At 43.8% G+C, this 24,198-nt stretch overlaps 1 protein-coding gene across 10 annotated transcripts in view; it reads right to left on the bottom strand.

The window, feature by feature from the left end:
- The window catches only part of GREB1 (growth regulating estrogen receptor binding 1), a 122,574-nt gene that overhangs the window by 76,212 nt on the left and 22,164 nt on the right, over positions 1–24,198 (bottom strand). For 9 of the 10 annotated variants that reach the window (XM_077310879.1, XM_077310870.1, XM_077310905.1 and 6 more), the window contains exons 2-4: positions 16,747–16,907; positions 7,064–7,189; positions 996–1,172 (exon numbers count right to left, since the gene is read on the bottom strand). In XM_077310879.1, coding sequence (XP_077166994.1) covers positions 996–1,172; positions 7,064–7,189; positions 16,747–16,903 — 460 coding nt within the window. In that variant the 5' untranslated portion in view covers positions 16,904–16,907. The remainder of the gene's footprint in view (positions 1–995; positions 1,173–7,063; positions 7,190–16,746; positions 16,908–24,198) is intronic. The other variant, XM_077310887.1, reaches the window with a different exon arrangement.

Below are 24,198 nucleotides of genomic sequence, written 5' to 3'. Positions count from 1 at the left end.
AAGAAAAAGATCAGAGTCCCTCACTCAAACCATTGCTGTCGTACAAGCAACCCGAGCAAGCAAGCTTCAGCTTGCAGGTGGTTTGCAGAAGCAATGTAACGATTGGCTGACTACCATATATTTTATTTATTATATTTATATACCGCCCTCCCCGGGGGCTCAGGGCGGTTTACATAATAACATAAGAACAATATATGGAACAGTCTTATAAAACCTTTGAGTAACTGTGCAATAATAACTGATAATTGTAAACATATAACATTATAATTGTATAACCAATAAACAATACAACGTTGCAACATACAAACAGGTCCAGAGTGTATAGGTGGTGTTCTGAGGGGGGCGGGGAGCAGGGGCCCTTTGGTCACTGCTGGTTATATATATCTGGTCTCAACCGAATGCCTGGCGGAACAGCTCCTCCTTGCAGGCCCTGCGGAACTGTTTAAGCTCAGTCAGGGCCCTGATCTCCTCCGGGAGCTCGTTCCACCAGGTGGGGGCTAGAACAGAGAATGCTCTGGCCCTGGTCGAGACCAGACGGACTTCTTTAGGGCCAGGAATCCTTAGCTGGTTGGTGGCGGTGGAGCGCAGAGTTCTTTTGGGGAATATAGGCGGGGAGGCAGTCCCTCAGGATGTTGAATAGGATACCTGCATATAAGCCGAGGACTTTTTCCATGTGAATTCTGTGCTGAAAAACCCGGCTTATACACGAGTATATACGGTATACTGATCTACCAGAGACTTTACACTTGGGCTGGATTTAAGGTGTATTCTCACAGGCTAAGTGGTGCTGTGGTATTTGTAACATTATGTTTATATTTATATACTGCCACTCCCAGCGGTGCTGGCTCACATTAGCGTCTCAGTCTATACTTTGTCTATTGTAAGTACCACCAACTGCACGAGATTTGATGACTGAGAAAAAGCATGAGAACTTTCCCCTTACAGCAATACAAAGTTCCAAATAAAATCCTGTTGTTACCATAACCACCACTTACCTAAAAGGGCATTACGCCCCTGGTCATCGGGCAAGAATCTTTTGTCTACAGCACACACTAAAAGGTGATCGGGTAAGTTTGGTGATTTGACGCCCACAAGCAGAAATCCTGACGGCACTTCGAGTTGTTCATTGGAAATTGACACCAGCCTCAAGTCTTTACCAGCCTGACAGAAACCTGGAGAGAAAACACAACACTTTTAATCAGCTACCCAGGTTATTATATAGGTTAATTGGGGACAGAGGAGTGTATATAGAGGAAGAAGAGTTGGTTTTTAAACCCCACTTTTTTCTGCCCTAAGGCATCCAATCGCCTTCCCTACCCCTCCTCACAATAGGCACCTTATGAGGTAGGTGAGGCTGAGAGAGCTCTGAGAGAACTGTGACTGGTCCAAGGTCACCCAGTTGGCTACATGTGGAAGAGGAGTCGGGAATCAAATTTGGCTCCCCAGGTCAGAATCTATCATTCTTAATCCTTACACCACACTGTCAATATGATTTTTTTAAAGTAAATCTAAAGACGTGTTAAAATTAGTGATTTGGGGAGAGCTGTACCATAGGACTTTCTTGGCATCATTTGAACAATTTGTATGTATACCATTTGGTGACACCGACTGGTTCAAAATAGAGAAAGGAACATGCCAAGATTGTGGGTAGCCATGTCAGTCTGAAGCAGCAGAGCAAATCTGGAGTCCAGGGGCACCTTTCAGACCAACATCGTTTTATTCAAGGTATGAGCTTTGTGTGCACACACACTTCCTCAGATCCATGACGTTGCATCATATTCCCTCTGCCTCTTCTCTTTCCTGTTCTGTGAAGGACAATTCATGCAGTCTTCTTTATGCACAAGAATCAATTCAGTCTTCTTTGTGCACAAGAATCAATGCTGAGTGTTCTTTGCCCTTAATATTCATTTAATAAAATGAATACAATGAAAGTGCTAATACCACGGTAAAACTGAAAGCTACTGTATACTGAAAGAAGCTTGTTCCATAGTGTCATCATTTGTTTCCTAACTGGAGGCGTTTGAATAATAAATTCTACCCGGTGGCACCTTTAAGACCAACAGAGGGACCAAGCCCTCTGTTGTACTAGGGGCCAAGCCTGTTGCATTCAACGGGTGCTAGATTCGGGGGGTGGAAGAATTCTGTGGACGGCCTCCCCCTCCCCCCAGGACCTGGAAAGGCTGCAGGCAGCTGTTAGGGAACTCACCGGCAGGGGCAGCTCTCACCCAGCAGGGATCTGCAGCCTCCGAGCCTCAGAGGGAAATGGGAGGAGGAGGGGGTGGTTGGGGGTGGGGGATGGAAGGCCATTGGCTGACTGCTGGACAGACAGGCAAGCCAGTTGGAGGAGGAGGCACTCAGGGGGGGGGGACAGCTACCCAGAGAGTTAAGTGCTGAGTGGCATTGAAGCCATGAGACACACTCCTCCTCCATGGCTTCCCAGAAATATTAAGTGGAGCAGAAGATATGAGTTTTTGTGTGTACGCAAACGTCTTCAGATACAGCGTCATGGATCTGAGGAAGTATGCGTGCACACAAAAGCTCATACCTTGAAAGGTCTTAAAGGTACCATTGGACTCAAACTTTGCCCTGCCGCTTCAGACCAACATAGTTACCCACTTGAACACTACCCAAATACTGAATTCCTTTGGGGTGACCCTGGTGCTCTGATAAATGTGATGATGTTAGCCATTCAGTCATGGCAATCTTATGGCTCAGCTGTTACCACCTTTTTCAACCTTGCATCGCTTCTTTCAGTTGTATAATGCTCTAGCCAGTGTCCATTTTGATTTTATCCAACCACTGCATCCTTTGTCAGCCTGGTTTTCTTTTACCACTGACCAAACCTAGCATAATTACTCTCTCCATTGAGTTGGATCCATGATATGACCCAAGTAAGTGAGCCAGAGTTACATGATTTTGCCTTCCAGTGATAGATCAGGCTTTATGCGCTGTAGTATTTCCTTGTGTGTGCGACTTTTGCTGATAATTCTTTATAATATATCTGCATTCATCACTCACATTGTGTTTGTTTCCACTCATTTGCTCATGTCTCTCCTAATTTAACTAATACTGCTTTTTATATCATATGCACATGATAGGCTTTCTCACAGGATTGGGTAGCTTTGTATTGGAGTGCAGGGTTGGGGCAGGTACAAGGTCCCAGTTAAAAATGACCTCAAACTTCAAACTAGGAGATCCTTGATAAGTTGACTTCCTGGAGGTTTTGAAATAACAACTGTGGAGGTGTCTGACTAGGATTGAAAAGCTGACATACAGGGGATCGAACAGATTCCCATCTTCACATTATTTTCACAATTAATAGGCCCCTGGAAATGCTTATGAGGCCCCACACATGCCCATTTCAGATCAAATAAGGTAAAGGTATCCCCTGTGCAAGCACCGGGTCATGTCTGACCTTTGGGGTGATGCCCTCCAGCGTTTTCATGGCAGACTCAATACAGGGTAGTTTGCCAGTGCCTTCCCCAGTCATTACCATTTTACCTCCCAGCAGCAATCTGGGTACTCATTTTACCGACCTTGGAAGGATGGAAGGCTGAGTCAACCTTGAGCCAGCTGCTGGGATCAAACTCCCAGCCTCATGGACAGACAGCTTCAAACAGCATTTCTGCCGCTTACCACTCTGCGTCACAAGAGGCTCTCAGATCAAATAGCAACTCTCAAATAGAGCCAACCGATCTCAGGAAACTAGTCCAAATCAGAGGGCCATCACAGCTACCATATACTCTGGGAAAACCCTGCACATCTCTTTATGAATTTCCAGTGTCATGTCTCCTTCAACCAGCAGATCGGGAAAAGAACCTTCTCTGACTGAGGGCTGCTGCTAATTAAACTGATTTGCGTAACGCTAAGCAAGATGGACCAATGGTTGGACTTGGTATACAGTTGCTTCATATGCACCTGTCTACCTGCCTAGTTATGTTGAAGCAATGTTGAAAGGTAGGAAAGGGTGAGGGAGAATCATCACGTATCTGGAGAAGGGTGAAGTAGCCTAGGTCTTACAAAAACATAAACAAATCCTCCTTCTTTTCAGCAGAAGACATGAGTGAATGGTGTATGAAATGTATATAAAACGGTTTAAAATATGGATATTTTGCCCTGGGTCCATCTGATTGCTTGCTGAGTTGGCTCTTGTGACTTCATTGGTACACCGTTTGTAGCTTTTTTCGTTTTATATGGATGTTCTCCTGTTGCTTTCTTCTGCTTTAATTGCTTTGTTTGGGCTATTATTAGCCATATTATGGATTCATATATTAAAAACACACTATTTTTAAAGGAAAAGATCTTCAGTAATGAAATAGGAAGGGTGAAAAAGTGGACCTGACTAAAATTAGTTTAAAACAAATTTAAGAGGGTGGGGGGGGGAAGTTCTGGGCAGCGTGAACATGCAGACACAGGAGAAAAAGCATGTAACAATTGTGCAAAATTTCTGAACAAAACATATCTGCACCACTTTTCTTAGTGCAGTTCACAAAGCACTGGGGATGTGGTTAGTATACAGAAAAACTTAATGTCAGTGTTTGTGGGGGTTTTTTTAACCGCAGAGGGAGGCTTGGGGAATCCAGTAAAGAAAACCCATGAGGAAGAGAATGGCCAGCTTGAGGAGGAAACCTGAGAGACATTTGCTCAAACATAACCAAGGCACTTCACAGAGAAAGTTATTCTCCTGTTAATGAGGTCCTAAATTTCACACAGAGAAACCAGGAAATGAATCTAGGCTCAGAGACACTAAGTGGCAAGATATGGGACTAAGGGAGATTCTCAACCAGCTGCAGGAAGTTTCCCTTTTCAGTGACAGATTACACAAAAAACAAAGTCGTACAGACATGTCCTCAGGCACATTTCTGTAGTTTCTTTTATTACATATACAGTGCCAAACTCTTCTGAATATATTAGCTTCATGGCTTACAGAGAAATAACATTTTAACATAGCAAACAATCTAACCGGCCAATGGTTGATCCTATTGGTCACATGGATTTAAGCGAAGGAGGTTCAGGGGGCCAGCAGATGTAGTTTAGATTTGGTTGACCTCAACCAAATGCCTGATGGAGGTGCTCCCTTTTGCAGGTCCTGCAAAACTGTATTAGTTCTGTTAGGGTCCTGATCTCCACTGGGAGCTCATTCTACCAGGTGGGGGCCAGGACAGAGAAGTCTCTGGCCCTGGTTGAGGTCAGACAAACTTCCTTGGGGCAAGGGATCACTAGCCGGTTGGAGGCGGTGGAGTACAGAACTCTTTGAGGCGCGTAGGCAGAGAGGCAGTCCTCCAAGAACACTGTGCCCAGAGCGCGTATGGCCATGAAGGTAATTACCAAGACCTTAAGCCTGATCCAGCAGTTGCTGGAGGAAGGGACATGGAGGAAGTGGGACCTCCATGGTGTTGCTGTGAGGACCCTGACTGCCGCATTCTGGACTAGTTGCAGTTTCCGGATCAAAGTTAAGGGCAGGACTGCATACAGCGAATTGCTGAAGTCTAGCCTAGAGGTGACCGTATCATGGATCACTGTGGCCAGGTGCTCTGGGGCCAAGTAGGGTGCTATTAGTTTGGCTTGGTGGAGGTGGTAGAGGGCCAGCTGCGTTACTCTTGTGACCTGGGCCTCCATGGAAAGGGAAGCATCCAAAAGACAGGCCATTTCCACACAGGGGGATAAAATACGAGTGGCTTCCTGCTTACAAATGTGTGATGATAAATCTTGTGTTTGTAGCCCTTTCTCACGGGGAGACCCCTCTCATATTTTCCTTCTGTCCCGTCGTGGTTTTTTGCCTCCTGAGGAGGCTGCAAGAAAAAGCAACATGAACTTCTCCCTCCACTCCTTGGCATGTCAAAGATAGCAATCCACCAATCATAACACAGCAGTTCTCTCCTGGACTGAAAATTTCTCCCCCAGGCCCCAAATTAATAATAATAATAATAACAATAACAACAACAACAACAACAACAACGAGAACGAGAACGATAATGAAGAAGAAGAAGAAGAAGAAGAAGAAGAGTTGGTTCTTATATGCTGCTTTTCCCTACCCGAAGGAGGCTCAAAGCGGCTTACAGTCGCCTTCCCTTTCCTCTCCCCACAACAGACACCCTGTGAGGGAGGGGAGGTTGAGAGAGCCCTGATATCACTGCTCGGTCAGAACAGTTTTATCAGTGCTGTGGCGAGCCCAAGGTCACCCAGCTGGTTGCATGTGGGGGAGTGCAGAATCGAACCCGGCATGCCAGATTAGAAGTCCGCACTCCTACCCACTACACCGAACTGGCTCTCTAAAGCACTCCCGCATTGCTTTGCAGTAATGCCACAACACAGATGTATTTTTAATAGAAATCAACACTGTCTCATTGCTATGGAGAAACACCAGAATGATACAACATCTGCCCCCCCCTTCTTTCTCACTTTGGTCGGATTGGTTGATTGGATTGATTGACAGGCGGAAGCGAGTAGCGTATAAGGCGCATTGCTCTCTTCCGCCATTTCCAGCAGCAGATGTGGAGGGTGAGAAGTGCAAAAAGGCAGCAGACAAAAGCAAGACAGCAAAAAGGTGAGGAGAGGCTGGGAGACGCAATATGATTTAGCGTAACGCTATTTTTACTGATGTGTGGAAATTGCCCAAGTTTTCTTGATTCCTGAAATCGCCACTTAAAAATGGCCAAATTGTGACCCAGTTCCTGGACAGCCTCAGGATGTTGGCGAGATCATGTGGAAGGGGCTCTATATGCTGCCAACATGCAAAGGCCGTGCAGGAATATTTTCCTCATGCAGAAATGGCCACAGATTTTTTAAAGGATCCACAATCTCATTACTTTCTAAATTTGACCAAATCGATAAGTAAACAATAAATACTCTGAATACAATCCAACCAGAACCAGCTGTGTCTGTCGCAGTCAATTTAACAGAATAGGATTAAAGTCCCTTTGACTTAAAATGGAATCCAGTAATGCCTCACTTCTTCTGGGCCATGCTCCCTGGGATCCCTCTGAAGAAAGAACTAGCCATGCACATAAAGAAAGATTTGGGAGCTCCTCTATACACCCATGAAATTAGCTATAGTTCTTACCATCGGTGGTACAACACCCTTCAGGAGGTGGCTTCATCTGATAGGCAATAGGGGGGCTACTTGATTCTGAGCCTTCTTCTTCATCTTCTTCCTCCTCTTCTTCTTCATTATCCACTCTACTGCCTGCTGCAAGGTATCATTAACACAATCACTGGAGAGCTGATTATGGCATATTGAGATCAGAGGAAATATTTTGGCTTTTTCATTGGTAGAGGTTTCATACTTTTAGCTGGAAATTGCCTGTATCCGGTAGTAAACATGACCTTGAGGATTTATTCATTAATCCATTTAATTCATAATTCTTCCCAGTCAGGAACCCAAAGCAGTGTGCATTGTTCTCCTCGCTTTCATTTTATCCTCACAACAACCCTGTGAAGTAGGACATCCAATATGTGACTGGTCCAGGGACCCCAGAAAGCATCTGTGGCAGTGAGGGGATTTGGACTAAGGTCTACCCTGTGACATGAAAAGTAACTCAAAGTCAATCTTATGATAATAACTTTACATATTACAGGAAAGCAAGATCCAGAATGAGGGTGTTTGACAGTATCCTATGGAAAGAAATTTCTTAGTATTATACTTTGTTGATCTGTCCTCTGCCTGATACCAATATGCCACTGGACACCATAAATCAAGCCAGGACAGGCAGCAAACCCCAATAATTCAAGGCCACAATCATGTGCAGACTTACTTGGAAGGAATTACATCCACACAGTGAGAATTATTTCTAAACAGAAAGTGCAGAGAGTTGTAGAGAAAACAAAGTCCTTGGCCTTGAAGCAAATGCTATTGGTGGGTGAGCTGTACTTGGCAACACCAATGAAATCTTGATACTGGACAAGTTTGTCTCAGCACTGGCTATTTGCTCTGCATAAAACTACACCTGCACCAGAGGTATGCCCACACCAAGAGGAAGGGTGACCTTTTTTGCACTCTGCTTTTTTTTCAAGCTCCTTTTCTTCCAGCCTTTTTTATTCCTTCCATAGTTTAAAGCAACTTAAATTACACTGTGATACAATTATCTGGATTATCCCCCCCCAAAAAAAAATGTCTTCCCCATTTTTATGACCATTTGCCCCCATTCCTATTCCCCAATCTCATACAATCCATCCCTGCCTCCCAAAAACTCATTTTATAGCCTGTTACTTTACCATACCCTGCTGAAGTCCTTCCCCAAACTGCACCCTCCACACACTACCTCCAAATCTCTAGGAATTCCCCCAAATAGAGTCTGTGATCCTATAATATGAGAAGCTTGCAATGTATTCATAAGGCCAAATGGATAAATATGTTCTTGGAAGCCCACACAGCTTAGGCATAGCACAACAAAATTACAACCAAACTTGCATTACATCAAATTCTAGACTTTTGGGAGCAAGTGCTCTTCAGTGAAATTGGATTCTAAAAACTGGCCCAAAGCAGAAAACAAATAAAATGCCACCTGATTTGAAGTCATCACTGAATTAGAATTTTAACTAAATATGCGTCATACATCGAACATGAAAAAACATACATTCAGTACACAGTCAATAAAGCCAAATAATATTTAGTTAACTTGGTTCAAAAGTATACTCACAATAAATTATGATTATACCAAAGGGAACATGCCAATCTGTCAAAGAAACACAGCAACAAAGCGAGGTAGAAAGCAGAGGGAAAGTAAAAGTAAGAAAAGCCATGCAAAGTCAGCAATCTTTAATGTTTGAATGCTTTACTGAGGAGTATTGTGTTGTATTAGCAAGAGACATTCCGTGTCTGTGAGCTCCCGGCTGGGGCTGTCCTTTTGTCCCAAAGATACTGTCTAAAAAGTCTGATTGGATAAATACGATTTTCACGAGCCTTTCATGATGGCAAAGAACACAGCAACCATAAACATCTTCAGATGCTCACGTATCTCATATACTTCTGACCGACCATCCTATGAATAAAAAGGCCAGACAAGTAGAAGAAACAGCAGTGAGCATTAAAGAGCTGCAAGTCCATGCTGTTCCTTTGTTAATGCCCCCATTTTTAAGACCTTTCCTTTGAGGAAAAGTAAATGACCACAGCCCCAGGGAGCAAGAGTGGTTAAGAGGGGTTCTAAGATAGCCCCGGGGAAACAATTACAGCCGAAATCGGGTGGGGGCAGGGAAATGAGTGTGTCATTAATTGTACAGGCAGACATGTGGCTGTTTTCAAGGAACAAGAAGGTAGCCTTTCCCCGTCTGCCAGTGGAACAGGGTTTTCAGTCAACCAAGAAACAAATTATGGTGTGTTTCTTTTGCTCTCAATTGACAAAAAAAGAAAAACAGGAGGGTGGGGTTGTCCCTTAGCTTAGCATTTCCAAGCATTTTTAAGTAGATAAAGAGAGGCTCTACACTCAGTACCACCTAAGACCACACTCCATCCCCAGGCCCAAAAGGTGACGCCCCAAATTCTTGCTAATTTATTATATCACAGTTGGCAAGTTAGGCACGGAGCCGGCCCCCAGGCAAACCGCCACCTTTTATTGAGAAAGCCTTCCTTCAGACGGCTCTATTTCAGGAACGCAGTCTGGGCAGCTGTTTCACATACGACCTTCTAGAATAATCCAAATGATTACGAGGAAGAAAATCACAACTTTCTTTTTTGTTGTTGTTATTGCATCTTGAATATATTCAAGGTATATAGTTCAGGACTTATGAATACCATCTTCCACCAGCAAACTAAAAAGGTACAGAACAAATGTGTGCACATGGCCAGCCAGCAGTTATAAAAGTAATGTTATAAATTAAAACAGCAAGAATTATTAAAATAAAACGTTAGCTTGCCCATTGCTGATGTCTTTTGCAAGCTGTGCACAGAAACAGCACAGGATCTTGCAGTTAAAAGCATATGCTGAAGGAATTTGTTGGAGAGCAGCAGTCTGACATATTTCAAATCTGGATGTCCTCGGAAATTGTTAATAATAGACAAAATAGTCCCGGAAGAAGCCAAGAATAAACCTTTGACATTTGCGGTGAATATTGCCCTATCCTGCCAACATCTCCTCTTCTGATAGCTGAAATGGTTTCTCTGGGCCATCTGCCTATCAGCAAGTCAGGAATTTTAGGCTTGGAGCCAATGAAGAAAGGGGTCTGTAACTACAGAGTAGGACTTCTCTGCTTTTTCCTCCTACCATAGTCCCAAATACTTCCCAAGAACAGCTGTGTTGACAGTCTGAACTGCACTGTAAAGTCTTTATTATTACAGTACTAGACCAGTAGTCAAATTACAAGATACATTAAAACATCTGGCATTAACAGATCATTGTTATCACTGATAACTAAAATATTATAAAATATAAAAACATTCCAGCTATAAGAATCATTCTGGATTTAAAACTCACAAGCATTATCTCAAGCAATTGAGACTATCTCTACCTAAGTTGCTCCGAATCCACCCAGGTCTTCCTTGTTTTGATAGCTCTCCGTCAGAGATCAACTACAGGAGAGGATAATGTGGATGCATGATTATATTGAGTTGAATGAAAAAAATAATAATTTTGCCTTGAAACATAGAAGACTTCCACAGATTCCCTGATCTTCCACATTTCCTTGTTGGGGAAAATCGTGTTCAAACAAATTACAAAGATGATCTGACTCCAATGATGACAAGAGAAAGAAATTTTACTTACAAAAATGGAAGCATATCTTATATTATTGTTATTGCCAGAGCATCAGGCAACTCATTGGCCAGGACATTGGGCCACTCACAAACCCCCCTGAGGCACGGTGTGGGGTCCATCAGGCTGGATGGGTGAGTTGGGTTAGGGGATAAGTTATTCACCACATGGAGGGGGTTGGGATTAATTGGAGTTTTACAATTTTATGTGGGGCTTTTATCATGTACCTCACCACGAGACAGCTGGGCTGGGAGCAGCAGGTAAGAAATATAATAATAATAATAGCAACAACAACAACAATAATAATTTGTATACTGCCCTTCCATACATTAAACTTATTGTGAACAGATTAACTTCAAACAGGCTACAGTTCCAAGCCCCTGTGACAGAAAGAAGAAATGTCCTATGTATAAACAGAAAGCAACATCTAACCCAGCCTTTTTCAACTTGGTGTAGTGGTTAGGAGTGAGGACTTCTATTCTGGTGAGCTGGGTTTGATTCTGCACTCCCCCACATCACATTACTGTCTTCTATATATACTGTCTCCCGGGGTCTGGACTGGAACTAGGAAGTTCCTTAAAGGAACTTTTTAGTTCCAATTCACATACTCCACTTTGGCATGGAGAGATTCCCATCTTGCGGTATCCTACCTCTGAAGATGCCAGCCACAGTTACTGGTAAAATGTCAAGGGCTACAATTACTAGGTGATGGCCATACAGCCTGGAAAACCCACAACAGCCAGAATGCAAATAGGCTGGGACTGTAGGTCTGGAGCTTTGTTCCTGGGGGCAGAAGCTGCTATCCTACCCTCTTGCACATTCATTATGGTGCCTCCTCTTCCTTCTACCTGCCCATATAGTCTCTCTAGGGAAAGCTCTTCTGCCCACCCACCATGCTGGTGCTCTTGCTGTGGTGGCTGCTCCAACCACCCTCCTGACAGGTGCCTTTGTGGAGGTCGCTGCTGCTCAGCTTGGCCACAGGGCTGGCAGGTTTGCAAAGCCAGCAGTTGCTCCACCTCCAAAGCAAGCAAGTTCACAGTGGTAGTTCATGTCCAAAACATCCAGGGTGACTTATGTACTTCAGGCCTAAGGCCACCCCCTTGCTGCATCAATGGATGTCCCACAGCCCATGGTAGGTGCAGAGGCTGCTTCTTGCTTGTGGCCAGCCTGGCTACAGCAGAGGTCTGGATGAGTTGGGGATGGTAGCAGGAAGTGGCAGTGGTGCTGGGGTCCCATCCTGGAATTTTGGCCAGCCCCAGACTGCCCCTGCTGCACAGTGCACATGATTCAAGGGCATATGAGAAATATCCTATAAGGGGGCATTGGAGATGTATAGTTAGCATAGTTAGATTAGGAACTTCCTGATGTTTTTTCTAAAAGAATAAAAATTGGTTCTTATACCCCACTTTTCATGACCTGAAAGAGTCTCAAAGCAGCTTATAATCACCTTCCCTTCTTCCCCACAACAGACACCTAGTAAAGTAGGTGGAGCTGAGAGAGCTCTGACAGAACCACTCTAAGAACAGCTCTAACAGGACTGTGACAAACCCTAAAGTTTGTTTCTCCTCTTCATAAAACTATTTCATTCTTTTAAGTTGCTTGATGCTTTGCTCTCTTGTCTATTTAAACTCTGCCAGCACTCACTTCTTGGCTACCATCCCTGTGATCTCTTGCCTCAGTACAGGAAACACCAATGAAGTCAGAATCACGTGCCCTCCACTGGGCAGCCTCCTCTATCCCCTTAGACTAAAACCGAAGGGACCCTTAGGTAACATTTGTGCACAAAGAAAACCAATGTTAATGAATGAATTTTTCAAAGGAAACATATTTAAAGTTTTGAGAATTTGCTGAACATTTCTAGAGTAGTACTAACATGAAAAAGCCCATCTCATACAAACACACAATTCATTCACACGAGAGAATAAGAAACAATTATAAATTTATAAAATGGCAATATGCCTAATCATAATACTGAATGAAAACAATACCTGAAAAGATTATCAGGTTAATACCAAACTAGAAAAAAATACAAACAAGACACAGAAGTATTAAAATCATGCCACCAAATATTTTTCTTGTTTTCTCACATATATATTTTAAACATGGTTTGAGCTAAACATAAATGTTCACATATGCATAGAAGTATAATATGTGCAACCTTAGAAAATCCACTTATCCTCCAGACAGCTGATGGGTAGCTCTGCCAAGGGCTTATACAGACACTTTCCTTTTCAAATGAGAAAAAAAAGCTGATATACAGCTGATCCATTACATGTGGAATGAAGTTTGAGTCCAGAAGCATTGTTAAGACCAACAAAGTTTGATTCAAGGTGTGGTGGAATGAGTCCTGGGGGTGGATTTGAGTTGTGAAATGGCTGCCCTGGGCCCATATTTTAAAATGGCTACTAGGGGGGTGGAAAGGCTGTAATGGCCTACACTTCCCAGGAGACCCAGGGAAGGGAGAGGGTCACATGCCCCAATGAGGATGGAGGAGTCAGACTCCACCAGGGGGAGGAGCTTGTCAGTATTTAGGCTCCAGACTTCCTGGGTGGGGGGGGGGAGTTGCTACAGGCACTCCAAGGGAGTTCTGTCCAGAGAGAAGGCCCTGGTTGCTCTGGGCCAAGGGACAGGGACGACAGGGACAGGGCCGGGCTAGGTCAGGCTGGGCCAGGCCACAAAAGAGAATGTGGGAGGCCTGAGAAGCAGCCCCCAAGGAGGTGGATGGTGAGACTGGTGGGCAAGAGTCCCTCTTCAGCAGGGAGTGTAGGGAAAAAGGAGTGCATTTAGGCCTCCCTTTAAGTTCATGCCTGGGGTGTGCATAAGTGCTGTGGCTGATTTCATGTGGTGTGATGGAGGGAGTGTAAATCTACCAATCTAATTGTTAATAGATTAATAAACCTGAGTTTTGGACACCCAATCTCCCCCACTACTAGTGCATTGGGAGGGCCCAAGGGAGGAAAACCAGGCAAAACCAGATGGTTGCCAATTCTGAAGGTGGAACCCAAAGATTAATGGTTTTGACTATAAAGCACCAATAACCTAGCTGGGGGGGGGTCTTATAACCCCAGGAGGAGTTATTCCAGCCAGTGGGTAGTGGCAGTGACAGACTGGAAGAGATAGGCCCCACCCAGGGAAAGGGTTGAGCAGGGGTAGTCAAACTGCCGCCCTCCAGATGTCCATGGACAACAATTCCCTTGAGTCCCTGCCAGCTCATGGGAATTGTAGTCCATGGACATCTGGAGGTCCACAGTTTGACTACCCCTGGGAGGCCTGGAACAGGGCCCACAGGCTTGGCATCTGTCAAGCAGGTGGCCTGTTCCACCACACAAGGTATAAGGTTTTGAGTACAGGCACACTTCCTTAGATACCTTGAATAAAATTTTGTTGGCCTTAAAGGTGTCACTAGACTCAAATTTTGTTCTGCTCTTTCAGACCAGCATGGTGATCCACCTGAATCTACTATTATATGTGGACAGTTAACATAGTATACTGATAGCTATACTGTTATAAACTAAGTATAACAGTAGGATTTTTAAATTTAATTGGGGTATAAACATTTCTTGTGTACAGAAGTTTATACCGTGTTCCCACTAAGATCATGTGTCCTTATAGTTAGTTCTAGATCAAGACTTACAGAATGCAGCACAAAGTGGTTTGTCATGTAATTTTAAACAGTTACACACATTTAAGTCCATTGATTTCAGTGGGTTTAAAAGAGTATACCTTTGCTTAGTATTACACTGCTAGTTGCTTTAAACGAAGTTCATAAGTAGGGCTCAATAGGAAATTCCAAGGCAATGTATGCTTTGGAGTTTAACAAGGTCGGTAAAAGGAGTACCCAGCTTGCTTGCTGGGGGGTAAAACTGGGGGATAATGACTGGGGAAGGCACTGGCAAACCACCCCGTATTGAGTCTGCCATGAAAACGTTAGAGGGCGTCACCCCAAGGGTCAGACATGACTCGGTGCTTGCACAGGGGATACCTTTACCTTTTACCTTCCATAGCAGTGGTCCCCAACCTTTTTATCATCGGGGACTGGTCAACGCTTGGCAAATATACTGACGCGCAGGGAGGGGGGTAGTCTTTGGCCAAGGGAAGTTGCCACCTCCTGAGCCCCTGCTCCGCTTGCTTTCCTGCTGGTGCCCTGACTTCCCGCCACCCGCTGGGGGCGCTGCCAGCAGCAGCTGCGCAGTGCCATGCCGAGGGGGAGCCCCAGCCATGGCGGCCGCTGGAGAGCACCAAAGGGGAGCCGGCGGCAGAGTAGCAGGGCAGCTCCCGAGGCAGCAGCCAGGAAGGAGGATGAGGAGGAGCCGCAGCCCGGTACCGACTGATCCATGGACCGGGACCGGTCCCCAGACCAGGAGTTGGGGACCACTGCTCTATAGCATTCCGCACACAAACACATGACTCAGTTGTGCTGGATGGTTGACTATACCTAATAAATGTCTATTTCTACGCCTCTGACAAAATGAGCTTGGAGTGACAAGAGCACATGCTGAAATAAATGTTGTTAGCCTCTAGGGTTCTACTAGACTCCTGTTTAATTTTCATGTAAGCTTGTTTCCAGTCACTCTTCATTCTAGTAGGAGGCTCAGAAACATTACAATTCTCATTAAACTTAAAGGAAAGTAGAATGGGGGCCTAATGATGTGTTAAATCCTTTGAGAATTTAAAAAAACCCTCAAAACAAATCCTATATGCTAGTGTGAAAAACTACCCCTTGTGCAAGAACAACGGCTCCAGTTCCGAGGCATCTTTTCCCAGCTGATGCCATAATCCAGTTTGTGACATCAAACTATGTTACTGAGGAAAATCTCAGGCATTCCACTTGGAGAATAAACAGCAGGGGCAGATGGACACTTAAACAAAGGTTATGTTTTGTCATGCAAATGTTCTTGTTCAGCAAGAAAGAATGGAAAGAAAGGATTTAAAATGCATAACCACATTTTCTTTACATGGATGACAAATATCTGTATGACATAATTTGAAATAGTATCTGAATAATTTTGCGGGATGATTTATTAAAGACTCCCGTGCTCCATCAATAATTGTATTTCCTAGATTGACATTAGACAGCTTTGAAAGGACATGAACACATACAAAGGCAACACTAAGGAAGCACTTTCCAAGCCAATAAAGAGAAAGCAGAAATCAGCAGGAGGAAACATTTGCACCCAAAGGCTAATGATGCCTGCACATTGTCAGGTCTGCAAGCTCTTCTGAAGTTTAGCAATTAAAAAAAAACACAAGTCTGACTTGATTGTTTATGAAAATAACCTGGTGTGTTTGACTGGGGGAAATGAACCTTGTGCCTAAACATTTCTCATCCCGATGCAAGGGATAAAAGTAAAACAATAATCCTGATTGCCATGAAATCCCAAACTATGTCGAAACATTATAACCACAGCGCTTAGCACTTCAAAATGAATCCAACAAAACTCAAAATAAAGCATGCGGCTGGAGTTCTGTTTTCGCATTCATTCCCAAAAGCAGGCCTATCTGAAAACACAAAATAGTAATATTTTGCTTTATGAACAAATGCATCATATTCAAGCAAATTTTATTAATTTTGGCTGAAATGGTTAACATCATATGGATTAGAATCACAATATAATTTTATTAAGAGACTTTTATCTCATTCCAAAATAATAAGGATGCCAGCCTCCAGGTGGTACCAGGGATCCCCCCCCCCCACCCCGAATTACACCTCATCTCTAAACTACAGAGGTCAGTTCCCCTGGAGAAAATGGGTGCTTTGAAGGGTAGACTCTATGACAGTGTATACCACTAAAGCCCCTGTCCTCCCTACGCTCCATCCCCCCAAACTCAGTCTGGATCTGGCCACCTGACACAGCCATCTCTTGCTGGTAGCCAAGGGGGACCTGGCAGCCCTACAAGAGAGCAAGAAAAGCAATTAAAGACGCTGCAGTATGAGATTCCGTAACAAAAGAACCCAAGGGCACATCTACTTTAACAGTGAGTCCCACTGAAAAAAAGTGAGATTTATTTCTCAATAGAAAATGCACATTTGAATATAAGTTCCCAAATCAGTGCTGCTTACCTTCAAGAGAAGACAGCTGCTGCTCCGCTTCCAAATACAGCTGGGAGAAGACGGGCCTGGGAACGAGATTGTTTGACCGGAGAGACGCCTCGATGGAGTTATGCAGCACTTCTTCAAAGCGTGTTGTCTTGAGTTGCCCAGCGTAAGAATTTCCCATCTTCCTGAGAAATGAGGTTGAGGATTTTTTAAATGTATTTTATAATTCCAAACGGAGAGAGAGAGATAGAGAGGGAGAGATCATGTTTTGCTTTTTCACAAATTAGGGAAACACAAGAACACCCCCCCCCCCCCCGAAAAAAAGGCCATTTCTCACAACAGGAGCAATTTTTGACATTGTCCATGTTGAAGCAAAAATGAAGGAGAGTTGAAAACATGTTGAAACCTGAGGGAAACTGCCAGGAAGACAGGGTCACAGACTTCTGCATTTCACCACAAAGACAACAGGCTCTTCTGACAACATTTCTGAAGATGCTGGTTAAAACTAGAGTCTAGTTAAACCTCTCTGGTTTGACAAACTGACATAACTCAAAGGCCTGCTCCAAATTAAACAGAAGTCCAAGGGCACCTTAAACACTAACGACTTTTATTCCAGTTGGACAGCCACGGTGGTCTGGAGCAGGGGTAGTCAAACTGCGGCCCTCCACACGTCCATGGACGCTGGCAGGGGTTCATGGGAATTGTAGTCCATGGACATCTGGAGGGCTGCAGTTTGACTATCCCTGGATTAGAGTGTCAGCTCACAGCTGGGGAAACTCAGGTTCCAATCCCCCCTTGGGGGTCACAAAGTTCACTGGGTCATCTTGAGCTATTCCTTTCCCTTCTGTTGCCCTTATTTCTCAGTGTATGCCATGCTGAGCTCCTTGGATATAAATGTGAAGGAACATGAGGACGGAATACCACACCTTAAGCACAACACTTTTCAAGCCGGTTGGTTCATACGTTCATCAGCCTATTGACTAGCCTTAAGAAACTGAGTGCTGAGAAACGAAATAACAAACAGGAATGTTCACACCAGCTTGTAGTTGGATCTAATCCTCGCCATGTCACCAGCAGACTTAAAGTTCCTCATCAAAATTGAAAGAATGTCTAAATGCCCTGGAATACAGATACCGGATTGCCTGAGAGTGAAATAATTTTGAGAAGAAAGAAGCAAGAGGGGCTTGAACAGAGGCTATGTTCACTGGTACGGATGAAATCCCATTTATCTGTCCATTTGCATGGCATAGTCAAGGCCTCTTGTGCTGCAGGGTGGTAAGGCAGCTGACATGCTGTCTGAAGCTCTGCCCATGAGGCTGGGAGTTCGATCCCAGCAGCCGGCTCAAGGTTGACTCAGCCTTCCATCCTTCCGAGGTCGGTAAAATGAGTGCCCAGCTTGCTGGGGGGTAAACGGTCATGACTGGGGAAGGCACTGGCAAGGCTACCCTGCATTGAGTCTGCCAAGAAAACGCTAGAGGGCGTCACCCCAAGGGTCAGACATGACCCGGTGCTTGCACAGGGGATACCTTTACCTTTAGTCATGGCTAAGGTGTTGGATTTGCATCTGGGAGGCCCAGGTTCAATTCCCCACTTAGTTAAGAGGTCACTGGGTGACCTTGGGCCAGTCACACATTCTCTGCCAAGGAGTTATGAGGGTAAAATGAGGAAAGGAAGACCATGTAAAGCCTCCCTGAACTGAGATAGACAAGATAAAATGGTCTAAACAAATAAACAAACTTGCATGCATTTAAACCCGACCCCCAATAAAGCCAGACAAGCCTATAACATTTCTCTTTAGCCAGTCTGGGCGTGTGTGTTGGGGACCCAGAATGTGCTAAGTAATAAAATAAGCACCAGTAAATGTTACTTGCTAAACCCCATGTTTTTGTGCTATTGAACTCCCCGATCTGCTGCACAGATTTATGCCTTTCGGTCCCCCTCAAACGTAAGTGGGTGGTGCGGGAAGAGGTTTCAAATGCCTGTGAAATTCCAGACATGGATCAGAAGCCGACCAGCCCTGTTCTAAAGGCCCCACAACAAGAACTAGGTAGGGGAGGGCAGCCGAGTCTGACCGCTCCAGTCACGGATGGATCAAATCAACACGATCTCATTTCCGGAGATACTATTGAAAAATCATAGGAAGGTGAGGAATGGCTTGGAGAGCAGCTTAAGTCTGTATGACTGGCGAGGGGGAGAATGAAGGCCACACAAGAGTGGATCAGTAACTTAAACAAGACGCCTGTCCTGCTTTAAAAAACAAAAGAGAAGTTAATGTAAAAGGATCACACAACACTCCTAGAGTGAAAATAGCTGGTAAAGTATAAATGAAAGCTTCTTCCTTGCCTTTTCTATATTTATAAAAAATAAGAACTAGGTAACGAGGTTTCAAGCACTTCTCACTTCTTAGTAGGATCAAAGGGAAACAGCATTTCTGTGGTTTGCAAAGCCAAGGAAGAAGTCCTGAGGTCGATCATATGGGTGGCTCTTGACAGGCAGGGAAGCCAAATCCAAGTTCAGTCACTGCCAGGATTTGTCACACTTTCCTCCAGTTCCTCCCACATGAATGATATTCGGTGCTGCTTCCCCAGACTTGCAAAAGAAAAATCCCCACAATCATAACACGAGCTCTAGCAATTAAAAAAAAGCAAACCTGAAGTGACACAGAGAGTGGGACATTGAAGCAGCAGAACAAATTGGTATCTGAAACCTCCAGCTCAGGTGTGCAATCTATTTCCATTGGTAAAACATTTTGTGTCCACACTGTTCTAAAATTGTCATTCTTCATTTGATCCAGGTGCTATTTGAGGCAGTGTGTGTGTGTGTGCAGAAACAAGGTGAAGACTTAACTACATGATACATTTTCTCCAGTTAATTCTCCTGGTGGAGTTCACAGATGCATTCTGGGAGTTCTTGCCTTCACAGTGCAAATATATTTGTTTGTTTGTTTATCATTTTATTTGTTGACCACTACTCCTGGCCCAGCCAGTGCCCTGAAGGGTATTTACTGGCGATGTCCAGCCTAGGGGCCTAGAGAGGGAGGGACCCAATCTATCTAACCCGGCCTCAGCCAAACGCCTGGCAGAAGAGCTTCGTCTTACAGGCCCGGCAGAATGCCAATAGCTCTATCAGGGCCCTTAGCTCTTCTGGGAGGTCATTCCACCAGGTCGTGGCCAGGACCAAGGTCCGAAATCAATCAGATTTAATCTGCATAGCCAATGCCACCAAGTTTTCACTGTTTGTTGCCAAGCAACAAAGACTGAAATTGAGAGATGTCAAGCTTTCATACACATCAAGAGAGTGAGAGAGAGAAACTCAAGAGTGGGGAAAGCATCCTTTCCCTCTTCATTTTACATAGAAGAATCAAATTATTTTAAGGAGCTATAAAAGTTAAGGCCATCAATATCAAACTTCTAAATCTGTTGAAGTCAGTGGGTTCAGATGGCTGTTACTCGGTTTTACCATGGCACAGCAAAACATGAAAGCTGTCTTAACATCTGTACAAATTAGTATACAATAGAAAATTCCATATAATGAGGATAAAGTGTCACCTATAGGTCATGCTCACTGGCAGCGTTTATGTGAAAGAGTGCAATACCAAGCTACTCAAAAGAATACAATAGTTTTATTATGAAGAGAAATAACTTAATAGGAGAGGAGAGGAATCTTAACTGTCTAACTGTTGTCTTCATTTGGCAGCTGGCAGAAGGTTCATGAGCATCCCCAAGCTCTGAAAAAGCTAAGATTGCTCCATCTTGGAAAATTGGATTCAGTCCGTCTAGAATGTCAGCCTTCCCAAACAGCAGGACACCTCTCCTGTCTGGTTTCAACTTCACTTTGCTCAGTTTTTGCTACCTCATCACAGCCTTGAAGCACCAATTCAGAACAAAGTTGGATGCAAGACAAAGCCTTGGATCATGAACTGTAGAGCTGGCTGCCACCTGTATGTTGATGATACCTAGTTCTTAAGCTCCACACAAGGCCGTGCACAAGGGAAGGGTTGGGGGTCTAACCTCCCCCAAAAAGACTAAATGAAAGAAATAATGCATAAAGCTACTCATTGACCCAATGGTATGAGATAGAAAAACAGAAAAAGAGTTTTAAAATATAAGAAAAAGTGAGCAAGGACTAATTAAGAAATATCACAAAGGTTCTGGAATGTATTGTAAACCCACCCCCACCCCCCTTTTAAAAACCTGTGTGCAGAGCTGGCTCCTGGCAATGTATATAGTGTAGGGCAGAAGTGGCTTAACTGGCTCACCAGATGTCCATAGCAGGGGGCCATGGTAATTGTAGTCCATGGACATCTGGAGAGCCATAGTTTGCCCACCCCTGGTATGCAGCACTGGTGAGTAAACAGAACCTTGTGGCGCTCCACAAAAGAAATCCCATCCAGTTAATTCTATGTCTCTTGTGAAGACTCCTCATGTCCAGTCACGCAATAGAGTGAAACCACAGAAGCCGGCGGATAAGAATGGTGTGGTCAACTATGTCAAAGACCACTGAGAGCTCAAAAAGTATCCACAGGGAAGATGGCCCCCTGTCCAACTTAAAGCCTTCTTGGTATCCAACCCAGGCCTGAACCCAGCTTTGGGTCCATCAGTATGTTACAGTTAAGAATTTATGGTTCTCACTGTTTATTACTGTTCTATTGCTATTTATGGTTACCGACTTTCTCTGTATTGTTCCTGTTCCCCTATGTTTCACGTGAACCACCCTGAACCTCAGGGGAGGGCAGTATATAAATGTAATAAATGAATAATAAATAAATAACAGATGTGTCACCCAGGAAGCCCTGGAAGTGGTCTGACACTACATGCTCTATCAACTTTCCTAGAAAAGGTAACCTGGAGACTGGCCCGTATATTAGTCTGATGCACGCGAGGAAAGGAAGTATGAGGACAGTACAGAAGGAGATCATGATAAAAGCCCAACACACTTTTTGCAATGAAAACCAGTCTCCACGAAAGTACCCCGAGACAACTAGCTTGAGAGGGGAAGGATAGAAATAGTAATAAAGAATCCTGAAATGTTACAGGGCAGATATTACCTATGATGCCAGGGCAGTGCTGCCACATTAGACTCTCCAAGGAATAGTCAGGCTGAAGAAACCTTTTGGCCATGTACAAAATAAAGAACATTTCTTCATCTATTTACAATACAGAAAAAAAGAAAGCTATCTAATAACGACACTCCAAATAAAAACCAGCACATGAATCCATCTGGATTGTTTTTTGTCCCGAAATGAAGACTGCCGATTCCGAGACACCCAGTCACGGTGTTTGCTTTTTATTCCATCCTCTGAGAACATCTCCAAAATCAATTGGTTGTAAGTCTGGAGCTGCTAACACAGACGGAAGGGAAATATATGATATGGCTATAAATACATTCAGCAATTGAGTTGTATCCTGTAAATGTCCCGATGGGCCTCCCCTACAGGAAACACTGTATTCTAATGCAGATTTACTGGGTTTCCCTACAGCATCTCATAAATGCCACAGGTGCTCCATGAGGGGAAACATGACTTTTTAGTGTCCTTGGCTGGCTATTCTTCTGCCAATGTAGCCCAGACCCAGAAGCCCATCCATAGCAGAGCTTATTTCTGTCTCTTCTCTGCCCTCTGATCAGCTTGAAAAAGGCGCTATCACACATTTCTGGAAAAAAATAAGCTCAAAACAGATTGAGCTTGTCAAGCAGTAGGGCACAGTCTATTAGGGGCTGCAGCAGATAAAAGCAAAGAGGGCAGTCATTGGCTTGAATGAAATCTGCCTTTATATCCAGTTTGCTCTAGACCCCAGGATTGTGGCGCTCCATTTTGCACCAGTATCCAATTCAAGGGTTCTGAAGAGAAGATGTTTCCATAAGCAAAGGTGACCAGATTTTAACATTGATAAAGCGGGACACCATTGACCGGGGGGGGGGGGGGGGTTCTTGATTTAAAATTTGGTCTACATGGAGCAACAAAAAGTTTCATAGAACGCATAGAATGCAAAAATCGTATTGTAATATATATATTTTTAATTTCAACATAAGTATAATTTGCCAGGTACCTCTAGATGTCCCTCCAAAAGTGGGACAATCTGATCACCTTACCATATGCAGTGATGCTCAAACCAGGGGTATTATGTGTGTACATATTCCCTGAATATAAAATGCAAGTGTAAAACCAACATTCCGTTTAAAAATCAGCTCTTCTTTCCCACCTTATAGTGTTTCACCCCCATGCAAACCGATTGACACGGTGTGCTCTAGAACGCAAGGTATTTTTAGCATCATTTGTGAAAGGTCATGTGGTAAGCAAAGTTAAGCATTTGTATTTCTCATGGATTTTACTGGGTGGAAATGAAACACATTAAAGCTATGGTACTAAAAACGCTTTCCTGGGAATAAGTCCCATTGAATAAAATGGGGCTTACAATGTCACCTTTGTGCTAGTCACAGTTCTCTTAGAGCTGTTCTCAGAGCAGTTCACCTAGAGCTCTCTCAGCCCCACCTACTTCACAGTGTGTCCGTTGTGTGGAGAGGAAGGGAGACGTGTTTGTAAGTCGCTTTGGGAAGTGAAAAGTGGGGTGTCAAAAGCCAGCTTTTACCAGCATTCTACTATCCTGTGTGCTGAAAATCAAACTGCTCCTGCATAGGCTCCTAATATGAAAATATGCCCCCACATGCACACAATAGTTGTTAAGCGGTGTTTCAGCATACTTCCTCCCTTTCACCACCACTTTATCTCAGAAAATTATAATCCTGTGAGACAGTATTAAAAGTTATAAGCCCTGATCCCACTTGCAGAACTACAACTGGAAGGGAAAGAAAGTAAAATTAAGGACTAGTTAAACTAAGAGTTCTGTAACGTAGTCATATTCCAAGACTATCAAAGCATCAGTATCAAGGACTAGACTGTACAAAAGTTTCCTTTAAAAGGAAGCTTTAGAGGTGGGGGGAATATATGAAAATAACACACATAGAGAAAACTATAATTTCGTTCAAAGAGTCAAGTCCTGCAAGAAAACTACAGGAAAGGGAGGTTGGGGAGAGAGAGGGCTTTAAATTGCAAAAAAAGAACACATTAATTTCCAAGCATGTATTGTGAAATAGAAATCTCAAGCATTCTATCATTTCAAAACAGTTGTTTTCCTTTTATAATTACCTGAGGCAGAATGAGAGACTATAATTGCCACAAACAACAGCTAAAAGGATTTGGGTGGGGAGCTAATGCATCTTTAAAATGATTTTTCAGTACACCAACTCATACTTGTGGCATTATGATGAAGCACGGGTGTGGATTTATTAACTAGGAAACTGATATCAATTTAGCAGCAGTACCAGTCACCATCGTTTTTACAGCTACATCAAGATGGCCAGAAGACGCACTGCAGCCCACCCAGCAAACCATTCGTCAATATTCAATGAGCCACCTATTCTTTTCAGTGATTCTTGCAAGAAAAATGATGGAGTAGTTTAACCTGAGTGGGGTGATTC

The sequence above is a fragment of the Paroedura picta genome, chromosome 1, assembly GCF_049243985.1.
Source record: "Paroedura picta isolate Pp20150507F chromosome 1, Ppicta_v3.0, whole genome shotgun sequence".
In the NCBI taxonomy this organism is placed as follows: domain Eukaryota; kingdom Metazoa; phylum Chordata; class Lepidosauria; order Squamata; family Gekkonidae; genus Paroedura; species Paroedura picta.
The sequence above is the reverse complement of the archived record's forward strand: the minus strand, read 5'-3'. Positions and strand labels throughout refer to the sequence as shown.